Source organism: Labeo rohita, unplaced genomic scaffold, assembly GCF_022985175.1.
Source record: "Labeo rohita strain BAU-BD-2019 unplaced genomic scaffold, IGBB_LRoh.1.0 scaffold_1444, whole genome shotgun sequence".
Classification (NCBI taxonomy): Eukaryota; Metazoa; Chordata; class Actinopteri; order Cypriniformes; family Cyprinidae; genus Labeo; species Labeo rohita.
In genome coordinates, this window is record NW_026127609.1 from 1 (window position 1) to 19,427 (window position 19,427).

General features: G+C 38.6%; 1 protein-coding gene across 1 annotated transcript; it reads left to right on the forward strand.

Annotated features, from left to right (window-relative positions):
• Positions 1–17,184: 17,184 nt before the first annotated feature.
• Positions 17,185–19,412, forward strand: LOC127158312 (E3 SUMO-protein ligase ZBED1-like; the record flags this gene model as incomplete). The annotated part of the gene is made up of 2 exons (XM_051101473.1): positions 17,185–18,183; positions 18,597–19,412. Coding segments are annotated over exons 1-2 (1,815 nt in total), but the record flags the coding sequence as incomplete, so codon positions are not given.
• Between the last annotated feature and the right edge of the window lie 15 nt (positions 19,413–19,427).

The following is a 19,427-nucleotide window of genomic DNA, read 5'->3' on the forward strand; positions in this document are numbered from 1 at the left end:
AAATGGCTAGAAACAATAGATACTGTGAGGACCTCCCGCTGGAGGTCCTGCAATCTACAAGAGGTTCCTGAGAAATGCTGTTCTTTTGTTATTCTAAATGTATGGACCATTTGGTTCACACCTTTACAGAGACAGTTCCTGTTGAATGCATCTGGGGCACAGTCACAATGTAAATGCATCTGTATAAAATTACACATAATCTTTCAGTAATTAAACATGTTACTTGCAGTGCCAATCAATGATGAACTCACTATTTGTATATAGTCTATTAATGTATTAACTACAGTTTATAAACTACTAATAAACTATAATAGTTTTGAAATACTTTAAAAGTGCTTTGTTAATGTATTCAAACATGCACTCCAGATTAAAAGTTTTGTTTTCTTCACAGGCTGTGTGGGTGTGATCTCACTGCTCAGTCCTGTGAAAGTTTATCTTTTAGCTTTACAGTCATCAAACTCTGTCCTGAGAGAGCTGGATCTGAGTAACAATGACCTGCAGGATCATGGAGTGAAGCTTCTTTCTGATGGACTGAAGAGTCCAAACTCTAAGCTGGAGATATTGAGGTTTGAGTTTTGAAATACTTGATTGATTGATTATTTATTATTATTATTATTATTATTATTATTGTTATTATTATTTAAATCACACTGTTAAGATTAATTCTGTGTTAAATTACTGTGTTGTTCTTGTTCAGATTGTCCATATGTAATCTCACTGCTCAGTCTTGTGGGAGTTTGTCATCAGTTTTAAAATCCTCAAACTCTGTCCTGAAAGAACTGGACCTGAGTAACGATGACCTGCAGGATTCTGGAGTGATGCTTCTTTTTTGAAGGACTGAAGAGTCCAAACTGTCAACTGGAGATACTGAGGTAACTGGTTTTCCATAAAATAATTAACAAAATGCTGCCACAATAAATGGCCATTGAATTTTGTCAACAAATGTTTAATCTGCTCTCATTGCAATCCCAGAACAAGAGACAAAAACATTCTCACAGGGCCAGCTCTTGCCAATTTGCCGCCCTAAGCAAAATTTTACCTGGTGTCCCTTGCTTCACAGCCCATTCCACCAATAATACATTTTCTTATAAGAAAAAAAACATTAACACTTACAATAAGGTATCATTTGTTAACATTAGTGAATGAACTAACTTGAACTAACAAGAAACAATACATTTGGAACAGTATTTATTATTTTTGTCAATGTTAGTTATTGAAAATTAACCTTATTTTAAATTGTTTCCAGTGAAACTATCACACTTCTCTAGCATACAATAATGTTACTTTTAATCTTTCAAATAAATTCGAAAAGTATTTGACTTCCAGTAGATGGCAGCAGTGTTTTACTAAACTATAGCACTTTCTAATGTTATCACCTCAAACTGAGAAACGTACATCTTTAAAGTGAATTTTGCATAAAATGTTGCTTTTGTATTTTTAATAAGCCCAGTTATATACAATTATTACTAAATTAGCCATTTCCATTAGCCAAATACCATAAATCCCCAAATACTTCACACTACTACTAGTGTAAAAATATTATTAAAACATGTTATCATGTGACACGAAAAATAACACGATTATGTTACAAAGTCTCAGATCTCTGGTACTCCATTGTTATTACCCTATTTTAAACTTTTCGACTTGGCCAACATGAAGCTTCTGTTTTTTTGACATCCTGATAATTTATTATTGAAGTGAACATCTGTCACAATCAGGTCACTGATGTATGTGGTCGACATATGTTTCAGCAAATGTGGCCCAGGTATATTAAAATGGGCCAGTTTTGGCAAAGATATGGCAGTGTAAGCACTGGTTAATGTGAGGCTAACTGAGCCCAAAACTGGCCAAATGTTCGCTGAATAATTAATAACAATTTGCGCCACTTTTGGCAAATATACTGCACAATCAGCATTGGATAATAAGACTAACTTTTCAAAAATGCCACCATTCCATGCAGCATGTGGGCCACATGAGGGAAAGAGCGGGGTTAGAATAAAAATCAACTGTGGCCCACATTAGAGCCAGTTTTGGTTTATTTGGTTGGCTTATATGCGACAATGATAAGGCTTACTTGATGCCCAAATCTGGAAGACAGGACCGGACTTCCCAAATGCTATTTCATGTGGTATGTGAGTCAGAACAAGGTGTTGGATTTGGGCCAGAATTGTTGGCCAGATTGTTGGGCCAGTGTTGGCCAGATTGTTTTTTTTTTTTTTGTTGTTTGTTTGTTTTTTACTTATTTTCATGGCTGACGTGTCCTTCCATGGCCCAAATCTGGCAAACAGAAGTGGTCCACCCACATGCCATCATTCTACACAGTAGTGGGCTGGGTCAAGGTGTTGGATCTGGGCTGAATCTGGGCAAGAATTAAAATAAATGTGGACCAGACTTGGGTCAGTTCTGCTTAATTTGGTTTACTCATGGCTGACATTAGCCCTTCCTTTGTCTTGCTTGTGGCCCAAATCTGGCAAACAGGAGTGGACCAAGTCAAGTCACCTTTATTTATATACTGCTTTTAACAATACAGAATTGTGACAAAGCGGCTGTACAGTATTAAGTAGGAAAAAGTGCATCAATAAAGCAAAAACTGCAACAGTAAACGCTCAATTTTTGGTTAAGTTAAAATTTTTAGTTAGTGAAATCGTTGAATTCAATGATGTCATCATTCAGCTCAGTTCGGTTCAAATAGTACACAAAATCATTTGAAAATAAAGTGTTCCCAACTAAGCAAGCCAGAGGCAACAGCGGCAAGGAACCAAAACTCCATCAGTGACAGAATAGATAAAAAACCTTGGGAGAAACCAGGCTCAGTCGGGGGGCCAGTTCTTCTCTGGCCAGATGCAGAGGACTCATCTGGTTCCAGTGGTCTTGTGCGGATGGCTGTCTAGGTGAAGAGGTCTCTGGGGCTCATCTAGTTGACGTGGTCTTCGCTGACATTCAGGGCTGTCGAAGTCCTCTCTAGGTGCTGATCCACCGTCTGGGCTGGCTACGGACTGGATCCGGAGGACTGCAGTGACCATCTGATCTGGATACGGACGGGATCTGGTGGTTAAGATGACCTCGGAATAAGAAAGAAACAGACTAATATTAGCATAGATGCCATTCTTCTTTCGATGCACTGAGTACATTGGGTGTTATGGAAAGTGTTCCCGGTTCGGGTTGACCTAATTAATGCAGCCTAACAATCCTTTAACGAATTTGAATTATAGAAATATGTTATGTGTAAGCCAGGTTAAAGAGATGGGTCTTTAACCTAGATTTAAACTGACAGAGTGTGTCTGTGTTTCAAACAGTGTTAGGTAGATTGTTCCAGAGTTTGAGCGCTAAATAAGAAAATGATCTACCGCCCACGATTGATTTTTATATTCTAGGTATTATCAAATTGCCAGAGTTTTGAGAATGCAGTGGACGTGAGGGACTATAATGTCATAAGAGCACGCTCAAGTACTGAGCTAAACCATTTAGAGCTTTATAAGTAATAAGCAAGATTTTAAAATCTATGCAATGTTTAATAGGCAGCCAATGCAGTGTTGACAGAACTGGGCTAATATGGTCATATTTCCTGGGTCTAGTAAGAACTCTAGCTGCTGCATTTTGGACCAGCTGGAGTTTGTTTATGAAGCGAGCAGAACAACCACCCAATAAAGCATTACAATAATCTAACCTTGAGGTCATAAACGCACAAATTAACGTTTCGGCATTTGACATTGAGAGAATAGGTCGTAATTTAGATTTATTTTTGAGAGGGAAAAATGCGGTTTTGCAAATGCTAGAGATGTGGCTTTCGAAGGAAAGATTGCTATCAAATAGCACACCTAGGTTTCTAGCTGATGAAGAATTGACAGAACAGCCATCAAGTATTAGATATTGTTTTAGGTTATTACACGCTGAGGTTTTAGGTCCAATAATTAGATCCTCTGTTTTTTCAGAATTTAGCAGTAAAATTTCTTACTCATCATCCAGTTTTTTATCTCAACCACACAATCCGTTAGTTTATCAAATTGGTATGTTTTGCCGGGTCACAAAAAATATAGAGCTGAGTATCATCAGCATAACAGTGAAAGCTAACACCATGTTTCCTGATGATATCTCCCAAGGGTAATATATAAAGTAAAAAGTAATGGCCCTATTACTGAACCTTGAGGTACTCCATACTGCACTTGTGATTGATATGATACCTCTTCATTCGCTGCCACGAATTGATGGTGGTCAGATAAGTACGATTATCTGTGTATTACTGTGGACCACCCAAGTGGCATCATTCCACACAGTATGTGAGCCAGATGAAAATATCTTGTTAATCTGATGAATACTTCTGTTGCTAGTCAGAATCCTGGCAGCAGCGTTCTGGATGAGCTGCAGCTGTCTAATGGTCTGGCGGCAGTCGTGGCCTAATGGTTAGAGAGTCAGACTTGTAATTCAAAGGTTGTGGGTTTGAGTCTCAGGTCCAGAAAGAAATGTAGTTGGGGGGAGTGAATTATCCGTGCTCTCTCCACCCTCAGTAACATGACTGAGGTGAGACCCTTGATCAAGGCACTGAATCCCCAACTGCTGCAGAATGCAGTGCACAAAGTCCAAGTGTGGTTCACCATACTTGGCCACACATCATGTCCTTTCCTTTTTTGGGAAGGTCGGTGAGGAGACCACCCTGCTGGTGATAAAGGCATGAACAAGTCTTGACTGGAAAAAAAAAAAAAAAACACCTAATTCCTCCAGTGTTTTTGAGATCATAGTGTGCTGAATTAGTTACTGTTTTGACATGACATGACTGTAGTGAAGGTTTTGGAATCACACCAAGATTCCTGATTTGATTTGTAGTTGTTTGACCTCTAGAGTCAAGGTATGCATTCACCTTGAGAACTTCATCCTTCTTTTTAAATGCAGTGACTTCAGTTTTCTCCTTGTTTAATGAAATAAAGTTTTGGCACATCCAGCTGTTAATTTTATCAATGCATTGGCAGAGGGAGTCAATGGGGGTGTTGTCATTTGGTGAGAAGGCTAGGTAATTCTGCATGACATCTGCATAGCTGTGATAGGCAATTTGATTCTTTATCATTATTTGACTCAGTGGGAGCACACACAGGCTGAACAAGAGTAGTGCAAGAATTGAGCCTTGTAGGAATATGCAGATGACACCCATACATTCCAGTAGATCCAAATGGCCCTCATTCGTTTTTAGGACTTGTTCAGTGTTTAGGTAAGATTAGAGCCTGGTTGGCAAGCAATTTTCTTCACCTTAATACTAATAAGACAGAGTGTGTTGTCTTTGGACCCTCATCTGCTTTCAAAGAAATTAAAAGTATGTTGCCCTCTATGAATATAAGTGTTTCAGATCATGTCAAGAATTTGGGTGTTCAGCATTAGTTTTAGATAAACAGGTTACTATTGTTGTGAAGCCTGTGTTTTCTCAACTCTGAATTATTTTTAAAATGAAATAAGTCTTCTCTTTAAGAACCTGGAGACTGTTATCCATGCTTTTGTATCATCACACGTTGATTGTAATTCTGTATATTTGGGTATTTCACAGGGTCACTTATCTCATCTTCAATTAGTGCAAAATGCTGCTGCCAGACTTTTGACTCACACAAAGAAGAAAGAAAGAATTACCCCAGTTTTTTTTTTTCTTTACACTGGTTGCCTCCTAAATTTAGAATTGAATTTAAGGTTCTGTTGATGGTTTTAAAGCGTTGCATGGCATTGCCACAAAATAGATTGTTGACCTTTTGATTCCTAATCAAAATACAAAGAATATGAGGTCTTCAAATCAGATGATTCTTCATGTCCTTAAAACTAGATTAAAATCAAAAGGTGATAGGTCTTTTTATAGTGGCTTCTCCACATTTATGGAACCCCCTTTCAATGCATATAAATCCTCCCCATCTGTTGATGTTTTTAAGTCTAGACTGAAATCGTATCTTTTTAGTATAGCTTTTAGAATTGACACTATTGAGTGTTCAGGATTTAATTTTTTAATTTGTAATTTTGTTGTTAATGATGCTGGAAAGCACTTTGGTCAACAGTAGTTGTTTAAAATATGCTACAGAAATAAATTTTTTATTGTATTGTATTGTATGCTGCCAGCGCTGTGAGTTTGGGCCACTTATAACATAGTTTTAAAAATAGTATTTGCAAATAATATTTTTATTTTTAAAATATGTACACATTCTCTCTTCATTGTTTATCTAGTATGCTGCAAATGACTCTACCAAAACTTGAGAAGTGCGCATCATTGGATATTACTGATATTACAGTTTTTCTCAATCGATTTGACACATTTCTTCAAATGCAGGTCTTAAGTCTAAAAGGGGTTTAAGCCTAAAAGGGGATGGACTGGGTAGACTAGGGTGCGTAATGAGGTAGAGAAGATGAAGAGTGGAACAGGTAGACAGAGATGAGCAGAGAGGTGGATTTAAAAAGAAGACAGGAGAAGGTGAGGGAGAAGAGATGAGCAGAGAGAAGGGCATTGAAACTGTAAGAATACATGGACAGAGAAGAATTGTAGAGCAAATTGGAAAGAGCGGTAGAAGATAAAGATAAATTTCAAATGAAATCAGAGTTACCCTAATACACTACATAAGAAAAGCTGGAAGCTATGGAACAGATCTAAAGTGTTTAGAAGAGTCTTTAAAAGAGTTTTTCAAAACAATTATTTAGAAATATTGCGCTTAGATTTTTGATAGTGCAGATTTGTAGTCTTCCTCAGACAACTTCTTTACATATCCAAACATTATTCATAATTGAAGTTTGAGAACATTCAAGTGGACAATCAAGATTATTTTGAATGGAACAAGAGCATTATTGATATGATGGTCCAGAACAACATCACCAGCCACAAAGGAAGAGACCTGTGGAGATGACGAGAGGAGCTTGTCAAGCATGGATTCAGCCTTCTCACATTTTTGTTTCCTCTATGATGTACAGCACAGCATGTGTGTAGTGTAGATAAAATGCAATGCAGATGAAAATCTCTTCCAGATGTAAATGAAAGGCAGGATCAATTTAGTACGTATATGTATGTATGTATACACTGATCAGGCATAACATTATGACCACCTTCCTAATATTGTGTTGGTCCGGCTTTTGCTGCCAAAACAGCCCTGACCCATCGAGACATGGACTCCACTAGACCCCTGAAGGTGTGCTGTGATATCTGGCACCAAGATGTTAGCAGCAAAAAAAAGTCATTTGTGACACGCCTTGAATCTGGCTAAATAATGTTCAATGTGATGAGCACAAAATGATCTTTTTTTGACCAGCCGTTTTTTTTTCACTGGCAGCAGCATTTACAGACATTCTAAATTCTATTGGAGTCAGACAACACATGTTAATACTGTCACATGGAATTGATGTCAATGCCGTTGAGATTCTGCAGCAAAGTGATGATATCTCTGATCATTTATCTAGTCTCGTGTATACTCCAGATAACTAAAACTATAAATTCAACTCCTTATTACAAGTATGGTAGAACCATCACTTCTACTACAAAAGATTGCTTTCTAAGTAATCTTCCTGACTTATCTGAATTCTTTAGCATGTCCAATAGCTCAGAAAAACTTGATGATGTAACAGAAACTATTGACTCTCTCTTTTCCAGGACTCTAGATACGGTCGCTCCTCTGCGCCTAAGGAAGATTAAGTAAAACAGGCCGACCCCGTGGTATAACGAGCACACTCGCACCCTAAAAAGAGCAGCCCGGAAAATGGAGCGCAGCTGGAGGAAAGCAAAATTAGAGGTTTTTCGTACTGCTTGGCGTGAATGTACCCTATCGTATAGGAAAGCGTTAAAATCGGCAAGATCTGATTACTTTTTGACTCTTTTAGAAGATAACAAACATAACCCTAGGTATTTATTCAATACAGTGGCTAAGTTAACAAAAAATAAAGAGCCAACAGGCACAGACTGTCCCCATCAGCATAGCAGTAATGACATTATGAACTACTTTACTTCCAAGATCGATACCGTCACCATGTAGCCGTCAATTACAGTGTCGCATCAGATAGTGCGCTATAGATCTCCTGGGGAACAATTCCACTCATTCTCTACTATAGGTCAGGCAGAATTGTATAAACCTGTTAAATCATCTAAACCAACAACTTGTATGCTAGACCCTATTCCATCTAGGCTACTAAAAGACTTGCTTCCAGATCTCATAGATCCTCTGCTGAATATTATTAATTCATCACTGTCATTAGTATATGTCCCCAAAACCTTCAAACTGGCAGCTATTAAGCCTCTCATTAAAAAACCACAACTTGACCCTAACAAATTAATTAATTACAGACCTATCTCAAATCTCCCATTTCTGTCAAAGATATTAGAAAAGGTTGTATCCTCACAATTATCTTCCTTCCTACAGAAATATGATATCTATGAGGATTTCCAGTCAGGTTTTATACCGTACCATAGTACTGAGACTGTTCTTATTAGAGTTACAAATGATCTACTCTTGTCATCCGATCGTGGTTGTATCTCTCCATTAGTGCTACTGAATCTTAGTGCTGCGTTCGATACTGTTGACCACAACATTCTCTTGAACAGACTTGAAAATTATGTTGGCATTAGTGGTAGTGCATTGGCATGGTTCAAATCATACTTATCTGACCGCCATCAATTCGTGGCAGTGAATGAAGAGGTATCATATCGGTCACAAGTGCAGTATGGAGTACCACATGCTCAGTACTAGGGCCATTACTTTTTACGCTTTACATGTTACCCTTGGGTGATATCATCAGGAAATATGGTGTTAGCTTTCACTGTTACGCTGACGATACTCAGCTCTATATTTCTTTGTGGCCCGGCGAAACATACCAATTTGAAAAACTAACGGATTATGTAGTTGAGTTAAAAAATTGGATGACAAGTAATTTCTTACTGCTAAATTCTGAAAAAACAGAGGTGTTAATTACTGGACCTAAAACCTCAGCGTGTAATAACCTAAAACACTGTCTAATACTTGATGGCTGTTCTGTCAATTCTTCGTCATCAGTTAGGAACCTAGGTCTGCTATTTGATGGCAATCTTTCCTTTGGAAACCACACCTATGCTCTCAATGTCAAATGCTGAAACATTAATTCATGCGTTTATGACCTCTAGGTTAGATTATTGTAATGCTTTATTGGATGGTTGTTCTGCTTGCTTGATAAACAAACTCCAGCTGGTCCAAAATGCAGCAGCTAGAGTTCTTACTAGAACCAAAAAGTATGATCATATTAGCCTGGTTCTGTCAACACTGCACTGGCTCCCTATTAAACATTGTATAGATTTTAAAATCTTGCTAATTACTTATAAAGCCCTGAATGGTTTAGCTCCTCAGTACCTGAGCGAGCTTTTATCACATTATAGTCCCTCATGTCCGCTGCGTTCTCAAAGCTCTGGCGATTTGATAATACCCAGAATATCCAAATCAACCGCGGACTGCAGATCATTTTCTTATCTAGCGCCCAAACTCTAGAACAATCTACCCTACACTGTTCGGGATGCAGACACACTTAGTCAGTTTAAATCTAGATTAAAGACCCATCTCTTTAACCTTGCTTACACATAACACATCAACATATTCTTATAATTCAAATCCGTTAATAGATTGTTAGGCTGCACTAATTAGGTCAACCGGAACCGGGAACACTTCCCATAACACCCGATGTACTCAGTGCATCGTCAGAAGAATGGCATCTACGCTAATATTAGTCTGTTTCTTTCTTATTCCGAGGTCACCTTAACCACCAGATCCAGTCCGTATCCAGATCAGATGGTCACTGCAGTCCCCTGAATCCAGTCCGTATCCAGCCCAGATGGTGGATCAGCACCTAGAGATGACCTCTACAGCCCTGAATGTCAGCGGAGACCACATCAACTAGATGAGCCCCAGAGATGGATCCCCAGTGAAGACCTCGTCAGCTAGACGGCTGTCGGCACAAGACCATGGGAACCTGGTGAGTCCTCTGTGTCTGGCCAGAGGAGAACTGGCCCCCCCGACTGAGCCTGTTTCTCCCAAGGTCTTTTTTTCTCCATTTGTCACCAATGGAGTTTTGGTTCCTTGCCGCTGTCGCCTCTGGCTTTACTATTAAAACTGTAAAAACTGAGCAGTATTCATTTAACACTGGGGATTTTACTGTGTTAACATGTTACCAGTAATGTGTTTTTCTTTATTAAATCATTTATTAAAATTAATTTGGTAAATAGTCTTGGTGTTTAACTACAAACACACACTAAGAAACATGATATATAACACATACACAAGTTTTGTCTTTCTGGGATCATACCAGCACCCAAAACACAACAAATGGTCTTGCTGGGATCATACCAGCACCCAAAACACAACAAATGCTGGTCCACCAGCACACCAGCATCCCAAACTGGTCCCAGCATGAAAACATTCCTAATGCTGGATTTTTCAGCAGGTGTTACTACATTGACTAATTAATTAAACATGAATTGAGCAACAAGAGTTACTTCATAGAACGGAACTGAAATTCAAATTAAATGCAGAAATATAAAATACATATTTAATTATTTGTAATTATAAATATAAGTATATAGATACTAGGGATGCAACAATACAGTTAGTCCACAGTTCAGTACAAACTACAGTTTTCGGTTTGGTTCGGTTCTGATATCTTGCCATTTAGTGTTTTTTTTTTTTTTTTTGCAACAAATTAACAAAATACTCACGTAAACCTCTGTACACTGGAAAAAGCGTGGTTGATAATATGTCTGCTTAATTTTTCTTTTGAGAGATGTATTATTTTTTCGATTTTTAAGCAAAATAGAATGGGTTTCATTAAAACTGGACGCCAGAGGGCGCCCTCGTGCAAAAAAAAACACACATAAGTAGCACTGATGATGTTCCGTTCCAGCTTCTCTAATATGGATAAAAGCATCGCTATTGCTGTAACTGATTAAAAACAAGGTATAGCGTTAAACGTTTTGAATGATGAAATGTACAATAAACACTCGTCTGCAATAATATATGGTTTATCTTTGTTCTTCAAGCCATCTCGTGTATTTTCATAAGCCATTGGTAATCGACATAGACTATGAGTGTAGAATTTATTGTCTGCGTCATTCTGTGATAAGAATCCACATCAGATCACATAAAGAAGTTATTTCAAACACTCGACTGATGTTGTGAATTAAAAACAAGTCAAAATGTTTAAAAACAATGCATAATGTGTAAAAACTCTTTTGTTGGACAACAGGTATAGAAAGGCTTAATCATTGCATGTCATTAGATTGGAATTTGCTCTGCGTGTGTTGCTTTTTCAAACATAAGCGGGGAAGCGTTTCCTCATTTCAGCACGTGAAATCGTGGGCACACATACATCAAATTCTGAGAGAAATAAAACAATTAAGTTATTTAAATGCAAAACTGAAAAACTGCAATTCGAAACCGTGAACCGAATGGTTCAATATTATATTGAGTATTGTGACATCCCTAATAGATACAGTAGTGTGCATACATACACCTGTGGACACTCTGGAGTCAAAACTCAAGCCGTCATGTTGATCTGTGAAGGGCTGACGTCCACATTATGATATTGTGTGATATGTGATGTATATAAATATGAGACAAAACACACAGGGGCATTTTTTTGCACCAATATCTTGAATTTTAGGGCATAACTGCATTTGTGGAGATGTTGCCCTGCATCATATTTGTCAAGTCAACTATATGAAATATAAGATGACTTACAGGTCTGGGTGTGGGGACAGTGTGTTAACTGCATCTAAATATTTTAATCACATTATTTTTCATAACTAATTAATTAGGTTAACGTGTTAAACTGACAGCCCTAATTTCAAAAATCTTTTTAAGAGGGCTGTGAATACTAAAGGATGGGGATGAACTGATCTTCCTCTAACGGATCAGTTTGCTCCTGAAGAGTCGCAGACCGGGCTGAAGATCAGCTGAATCTGTGTGGGGCTCTGGAGGAAGTGAATCCACCTTGCTGTGCTTTTTGGTTTCATAGTCTACCATGTTTCTCTGAAGAATGAACAGAAGGCTTTCTTCTTCTTCTTCACTTTGATTTGTTTTTCTAAAAATGCAAAAACAGAAATAGAAGAGGTAACTGGCACCAGATATTAGAAGTCAAACAATGAGGCCAGATCCCGAGAGTTATCAATTTTTTTGACTCCAAAAGAACAAACATGCTTTAATGGGATTGGTAAATACATAAATAAAACAGGACAGAAATATGACTTTAGGACCCACCTTCAGGTGACTCAGGATCAGTCTGAGCGGGCCCAGGTCGCTGGTTTGACAACTTCACAGCAGCCAAATTTGATCACTTTGACTTCATCGTGGTGCTGATCACATAGTTATTTTTACAGTGCTCTGAGCTCTTGTGCCTGTGATTCACTCAGCATTTCTCTGAAGATATATTTTAACAAATCTTTTTAAAAGGATCTTCCTCTAACTAATCAGTTTGCTCCTGAAGAGTCGCTGGTTTGAGGCCGGACGGGCCCGACTGAGGATCAGATGAATCAATATCAGACATCAGCTGTAGAGGAGCCGCTCTGTTCCCAGCCAGATATGCATTTCTGAAGAAAACAGATTATTCTTCCTGCTTTTGGGATGTTTTCCTGAAAAAAAAAAGTCTAGTTACTACATTGATTTTCTTTAAATTTAAATAATTAATTAAACATGAATGACCCAACAAAACTGACTTCATAGAATGGAACTGAAAATATAATTCATTCATTCATTCATTCATTTGTAATAACAATTTATTTGAAAATTATTAGAAAATTATCAGAAAATTTGTCAATTAAATACCTTAACCAAGATTTTGGCAAATGTCCCCTCTGGACATGACTTTTGGCTATGTATGGCTTTATATGTCAAGCTGGGGAACAATAGTCTGTTACGGGGCGTGGAGAAGGAAAAAGAAGGGGAGGAAAGAAAAATGGAAAAAAAGGAAGGGAAAAATTAAACACCATTTTCACATTTCTGTATGATTTTTGAAAGACTAATGTATTTTAGACTAATGTATTTTATAGAAAATTGTCATGTTATGTACTTCAGCCGTGGGGGCAGCCATGGCCTAATGGTTAGGGAGTCGGGCTTGTAATCGAAAGGTTGTGGGTTTGAGTCCCAGGTCCGGCAGGGATTGAAGGTGGAGGGAGTGAATAACCAGCACCCTCTCCACCCTCAATACCACGACTGAGGTGAGTCCCTTGAGCAAGGCACCGTTCCCCCAACTCCTCCCCGATACCAATGCCCACTGCTCCGGGTGTGTGTTCACGGTGTGTGAACCCATGTGTGTTTTTTTTTTTTTTTTTTTCAAAGAAATCCTGTGAAAATACACCCTTAACATTAACAGACATATTATTGTAGGACAGCTATGAAATGAAGCTGTCATCAAATAATCACTGTAGTGATTAAGTGTTATGTTATTATGACTGTGTTCTAATGTAACGGAGAGCTTTCCACACAGAGTTCAGAAGTGTACAGTTGTTGTTGCCCTAAGCCCCGTTCACTCTAGCAGCGACTTCTGTCGCTGCATGTGGCCAGAGACAGTCAACGAGGTTGCTAGTGGGCGTTCTCAGTTCTGGTTGCCTTGACAGCGAATCAGGTTTCTTGCCGCTGAATTTAAACATTTTGGAGGCAAAAGACTAAATATAATATAAATATAAACTAGATAAAAAAGCAATTAGCAAGTTGCTAGCATGTTGCTAGCACACTTTTAACATGATTAGCAAAGTTGCTAGCATGTTGCTAGCATGTTTCTAACATGATTAGAATGTTGCTAGCACATTTCTAACATGATTAACAAAGTTGCTAGCATGTTCCTAACATGATAAGCATGATTAACAAGTTGCTAGCATGTTTCTACCATGATTAGCAAAGTTGCTAGCATGTTTCTAGCATGATTAACAGGTTGCTAGCATGTTCCTAACATGATTAGCATGATTAACAAGTTGCTAGCATGTTTCTAGCATGATTAACAAGTTGCTAGCATGTTTCTAGCATGATTAACAAGTTGCTAGCATGTTTCTAGCATGATTAGCAAGTTGTTAGCATGTTTCTAGCATGATTAGCAAGGTGCTAGCATGTTTCTGGTTGCTAGCCACAGATAGATAAATAGATGGATAGATAGTAATGGTTAGATAGATAGATAGATAGATAGATAGATAGATAGATAGATAGTTAGTTAGTAATGGATAGATAGGTAGATAGTAATGGTTAGATGATAGATAGATAGATAGATAGATAGATAGATAGATAGATAGTTAGTTAGTAATGGATAGATAGATAGGTAGATAGTAATGGTTAGATGATAGATAGATAGATAGATAGATAGATAGATAGATAGTAATGGATAGATAGATAGATGATAGATAAATAGATAGATAGTAATGGTTAGATGATAGATAGATAGTAATGGTTAGATGATAGATAGATAGATAAATAGATAGTAATGGTTAGATGATAGACAGATAGATAGATAGATAGTAATAGTTAGATGATAGATAGATAGATAGATAGATGAGTTTGAATGAGTTTGAATGGATTAGAAATACAGTACATAGAAGGGAAGCTTGATTGAGTCTCAAAGGATTCTGGGAGTTTTGACAGTTGGAGTTTGAAAAGTGTTGGCTCATTTGAACATTACGTCGATGTAAGTCTACGGGATTTTTCCCAAATTTTTAGGAAAATCGTAAGTCCGATCAGTTAGAAAAGATATAGCAACTAACTTCAGATCAGTTTGAAGATCTGGGCTAAGTTTGGAGTTTGCAGAGTTAAAGCTCTAGGAGGAGTTAGAGTTGATTTTTTTAGTCTCAGAAGAATAATAATAACTATAAGTTTAAATAGCATATCAGTAAGTTGGCGTTCTCAAGCCAACTTAATTAAATCTGTACATACAAAAAAAAAAAAACGAATAAGAAGCATAGCCTATATTTTTCCATTGCGTATGTTTATCTACGGCTGAGAGGAGAATGATCACATGAGCTCTACCGCCTTCTTTCCTATTGGCTGTCGCTCCCAAAAGTTGCTCTTCATTTGCATAAAGTTGAGGGATTCTGAACTTTGTCGCGTCACTGGACACGAATGGGTCGCCAAAAGTCACTGTAGCTCGCTGTTGCTCTTGTCGCCGGAAATCGTCAGCTCTCCATTGAAATGAATGCGACCACGTCGCTTTGTCGCTGCCTGTCGCTTGTAGTGTGAACGGGGCTCTAGTCGGTCCCAGCTCGTGTTGTAGTAACGGCATCTGTAAAATAAATAAACTTAAAGTGCATCCCTCTGCCTCCACATTCTGCGGCCTCTCAGAATATTACAGTCACATACTCTGATCCCGATGCACGTTAACTAATGTGTGACGCAGTTGATGCACCGATCGACCAGACATATTTCAACCGATCTCTGTTCCGGGCTTGCACACGACCTGCATGTATGTGAAAATATTACGAACTCTTTAAACATCCGTTAGCAGAGGCCAGAGACGCTGAAGACGAACGCAAAAAGGAAAAAATACTGTGGCAGGCAGAGAAAGATCACTGTTTAAATTGTGCAAAAAATTGGAAATATTATCCTAAATATTGAAACGGGGTTTATAATGGATCTCTGAGGGGAACTGATTGTATTAAGAAATGTTTCCATGGCGTTTTCTTTTCATTTACCTCTGTATAATGCAGTTAAAGTTGCATTCATAAACATGGCACCCTTTGTTTACAGCAGTAACCAAGGAAACGCTGTGTCATTATTACATAAGCGCCACCTGCTGTCAGAGATGGAATTTGCGTTCATTCAGTTCCACTCATTCAGCTTTTTCCCTAAAGCATCGTTTCATTTATAATAAATAATTTTTGAACAAATAAATAATGTTTGAACTTTATATTTGTTAGGCTAGTAGGTTTTGCTGTGATGTTGAAGTTGGAATCGAGAATTGTACAATAATTGGTATGTAAAATGTTGATGTCATATAAGATTATTTATTAAAATAAAAGATAACATGAGTCAAAAACATTGACAACAGCAACAACAAAATTTGGACTGGGCAAGCAAAAAATTTAACCACTGCCCCGATTGGGCCAGTAGAAAAAATCCTTAGCGTTGAGCCCTGCTGATAAACTGACACAATTTATTACTAAGAAAAGTAGGAGAAACCACTGAATACAGTAATTTTCATATATAACAAATTACTTGCACCTCGGAGCGAGCAGACGACACACAATAAATGTGATAATTTCTTTCGGAGGTGGATACCTGCTGTTTGGAAGTGCAGTCGTGTATGTATACTTTGACGACAGACTTTGCTCAAGCACTTCAGAATGACCATAACAACATCCAGGTCCTTGTGAGTTATTATAATATTTGTAGTAGTGTAGCTTGTAACAGATTCTCTGCATTTGCCTTTTTAAGACATTTCATTAAAATTCACTTCTTTCACATTTACTGCAATTCCTGTGATACCTTTGTGTATAGCGAAGGGAGATAGTTTAGTAATGGGCAAATCTGGTGATACTGATTTAATTCTCATTCATTCTTTATTAGTTGGCATGGGTACACATTTTCTCAGACTACAGTCTTTGTCCATGTCTAGAAACTGTTTTTTGGAGGTGTGTTTTAAAGCCATATTTTAAGTTGGTAGTTGTATCATCCTTATTCCCCACCCACCTTGTAGCCTGAAAACCAGGGATGCACAGATCACCAGCAGATTATGCACCAGGGTTGTAAGAATGATATACTCAAACAGAGAAAACAATTAATGCTGTCTCTCTACCCGACTGACCAACACAGTTTCTGGAAAATTATCAGGTGTTGAGCTATCACCATTTACAGAGCTTGTCTTATGTCTATTGACTGAAGTGGACCATTCCAACCTCCCGTCCAGATGAAGTATGAGCCAAAGTACAATGGTGAAACAAAGGTTGCTGCAGCAAACCATATTTCTCAGGCACCAGGATCTAGGGCTGTCGCGATAACCGCAATATTGTAATACCGCGCTATTGACAAGCCAACCGCAGAGGAAGGAAAGCAACCGCAGAAACCGCGGCAACCGCAGGGACAGGGTTAATTTTTTTTTCTTCTTCTTCATGAGGCTTTGGCCTTATTGTTTTACAATTCATCACCTGTATTGAATGTTAAATTAATTAATAGTGATACCAAAGTGTTACGAGTGTCATTTTCCCGCTAACTGTTAATATCCGGGGTTTCGTTGATTTTGAATACTGAAACGATGGCAGGCGCTCTCGTCCCAAAACCTAATGTCACGTCGCCAGTTTGGGAACATTTCGGCTTTCAACCCAATGAAAAGGGTGAGCCGGCAAATTTAGATGAACCGATTTGCAAAATTTGTGGCAAAAAGGTCCCTGTGACACGCGGCAATACATCTAATTTGCGGTGTCATCTCGCTAACTGTCATCCAGCCATTGAAGCGCAGCTGCCTCTTCCAGCATCAGGTCGCGGAGCAACATCAAAAAGAACAGCTGAGGCCGGTACTAGCCGACAGTTAGGAGTAGCTGAAGCCTTTGCGAAATCGGTCAGATACAACCGTGAAAGTAACCGGTATAAATGTCTTACAGCCGCTGTTACACAGTATCTAGTTGAGGAGATGGTTCCATTCAATACAGTGGAGAAACCTGCATTCAAGTCAATGCTTCAAAAATTCGACAAGCAGTACGAGTTGCCGGGCAAAACCTACTTTTCAGAGACTGCTGTGCCGAAAATGTACAACACTGTAAAGACATCGATCAAAATGGAGCTTATGAATGCTGACTACTTTTCTGCCACAACAGATATGTGGTCAAGTGTCAATATGATTCCTTATATGAGTCTAACGGTTCATTACCTCAGCATGGAATGGACTCTGAAATCACATTGCCTCGAAACAGTGTTTATGCCCGAAAACCACACGTCCGACAACATTTCAGATGCTCTTCGGCACGCATTTGAAGAGTGGTCCCTAGATGAGAAGAAGTTGACCTGTATCACTACAGACAACGGGGCCAACATCGTTGCAGCAGTCAAAAAGTTGAACTGGCCGTGGCTGAACTGCTTTGGTCACAATTTACATTTGGCAGTTACAAACGCAATGGCAAGCGTTAAGGACCGCACTGCTCGAGCAATGGGTCTGTGTCACACCTTGGTCAGTACATTTTCTCATAGCTGGTTGAAGAGAAGAGATCTGGCCAAAGCACAAGCAGAACTTCAGATCCCTCAACATAGCCTCATACTGGTAAGTTATAAAATGTAAACTGTTCGATAGGCTAACTTATTGATAGGCAACAAATAAAAATGAAATAATATGAATTTAATTACTGATTAAACAATAGCATGTCTGTTGCTGGATTTAAATGTATCTTTCGTTTAAAAATAAATATTTTGAAACTAAATTTCTTTCAAAAGGTAGGACATATTGAAAAAAAACATATTTAGGCTATTTTTAGCTCAATTTAACGTCCATATCTGTCTGCGCACATTTAATGAATATGCATTCTTTTGCAGTCGGGATTATTTAAAAGTATATATATATTTTTTTGTTTAGTAAAATATATTTAAAAATGTATCTTATAATTTTATTTTGGTAGGCTAATTAAGATGTTGTCATTGGCTAATTTTTATTCAACGAACGGTCAATACTCTGTTCAGGACTGCGCTACTAGATGGGGCACCAAACAGAAAATGGTGGACAGGGTTTTGGAGCAAATCCCGGCTATCAGAAGAGTTTTGGGTCACCGGCGACACCACCATCTAAATCCAAGCTGGCAGGATATCGCTGTACTTGAATCCGTGAATGCAGCACTTAAACCCGCGGCTGAGTTTACGGATCTGCTGTCTGGCGAGAGCTACGTTACAGTGTCTTCAGTCAAACCCGTCCTGAAACTCCTGACAGAAGATATGCTTAAACCGTCAAATGAGGACACCACATTAACATCGGACATAAAGCACAAAATGTGCAGTGTTCTACAGGGGAAGTATGAACCAGCTGCCTTACAAGAACTTTTGGAAAAGGCCTGTTTTTTAGATCCTCGATATAGGGGTGATTATATCAATGATACGGAGACAAAATCCAAACTCATCGAAGAGATGGTGGGAGTGGAGGACGAAGGGAGCGCTGCCAGTGCGTCAGTGGTTGGAGACGAAGAGCAAGCGGTGGTGCCACCTGCAGCAAAGAAAAAGACTCTCGGAGACCTGCTGAAGTCACGGACAACCTCTGCGTCAGCGCCCATACCCAAGAGAGTGCGAGCAGATAACGAGCTCACGCGCTACCTGCAGGAAGAATGCATAGACTCCAACGCGAACCCACTGTCCTGGTGGCGCGATAATCAGTCTAGATATCCGCTGCTGTCTAAAGTCGCGCGCAAATACATGTGTATTTGTGCAACGAGCACACCGTCGGAAAGGGTTTTCAGTGCCGCCGGGAATATTGTTACCCCCATGCGATCCTCCCTGAAACCACATAAGGTTAATATGTTGGTT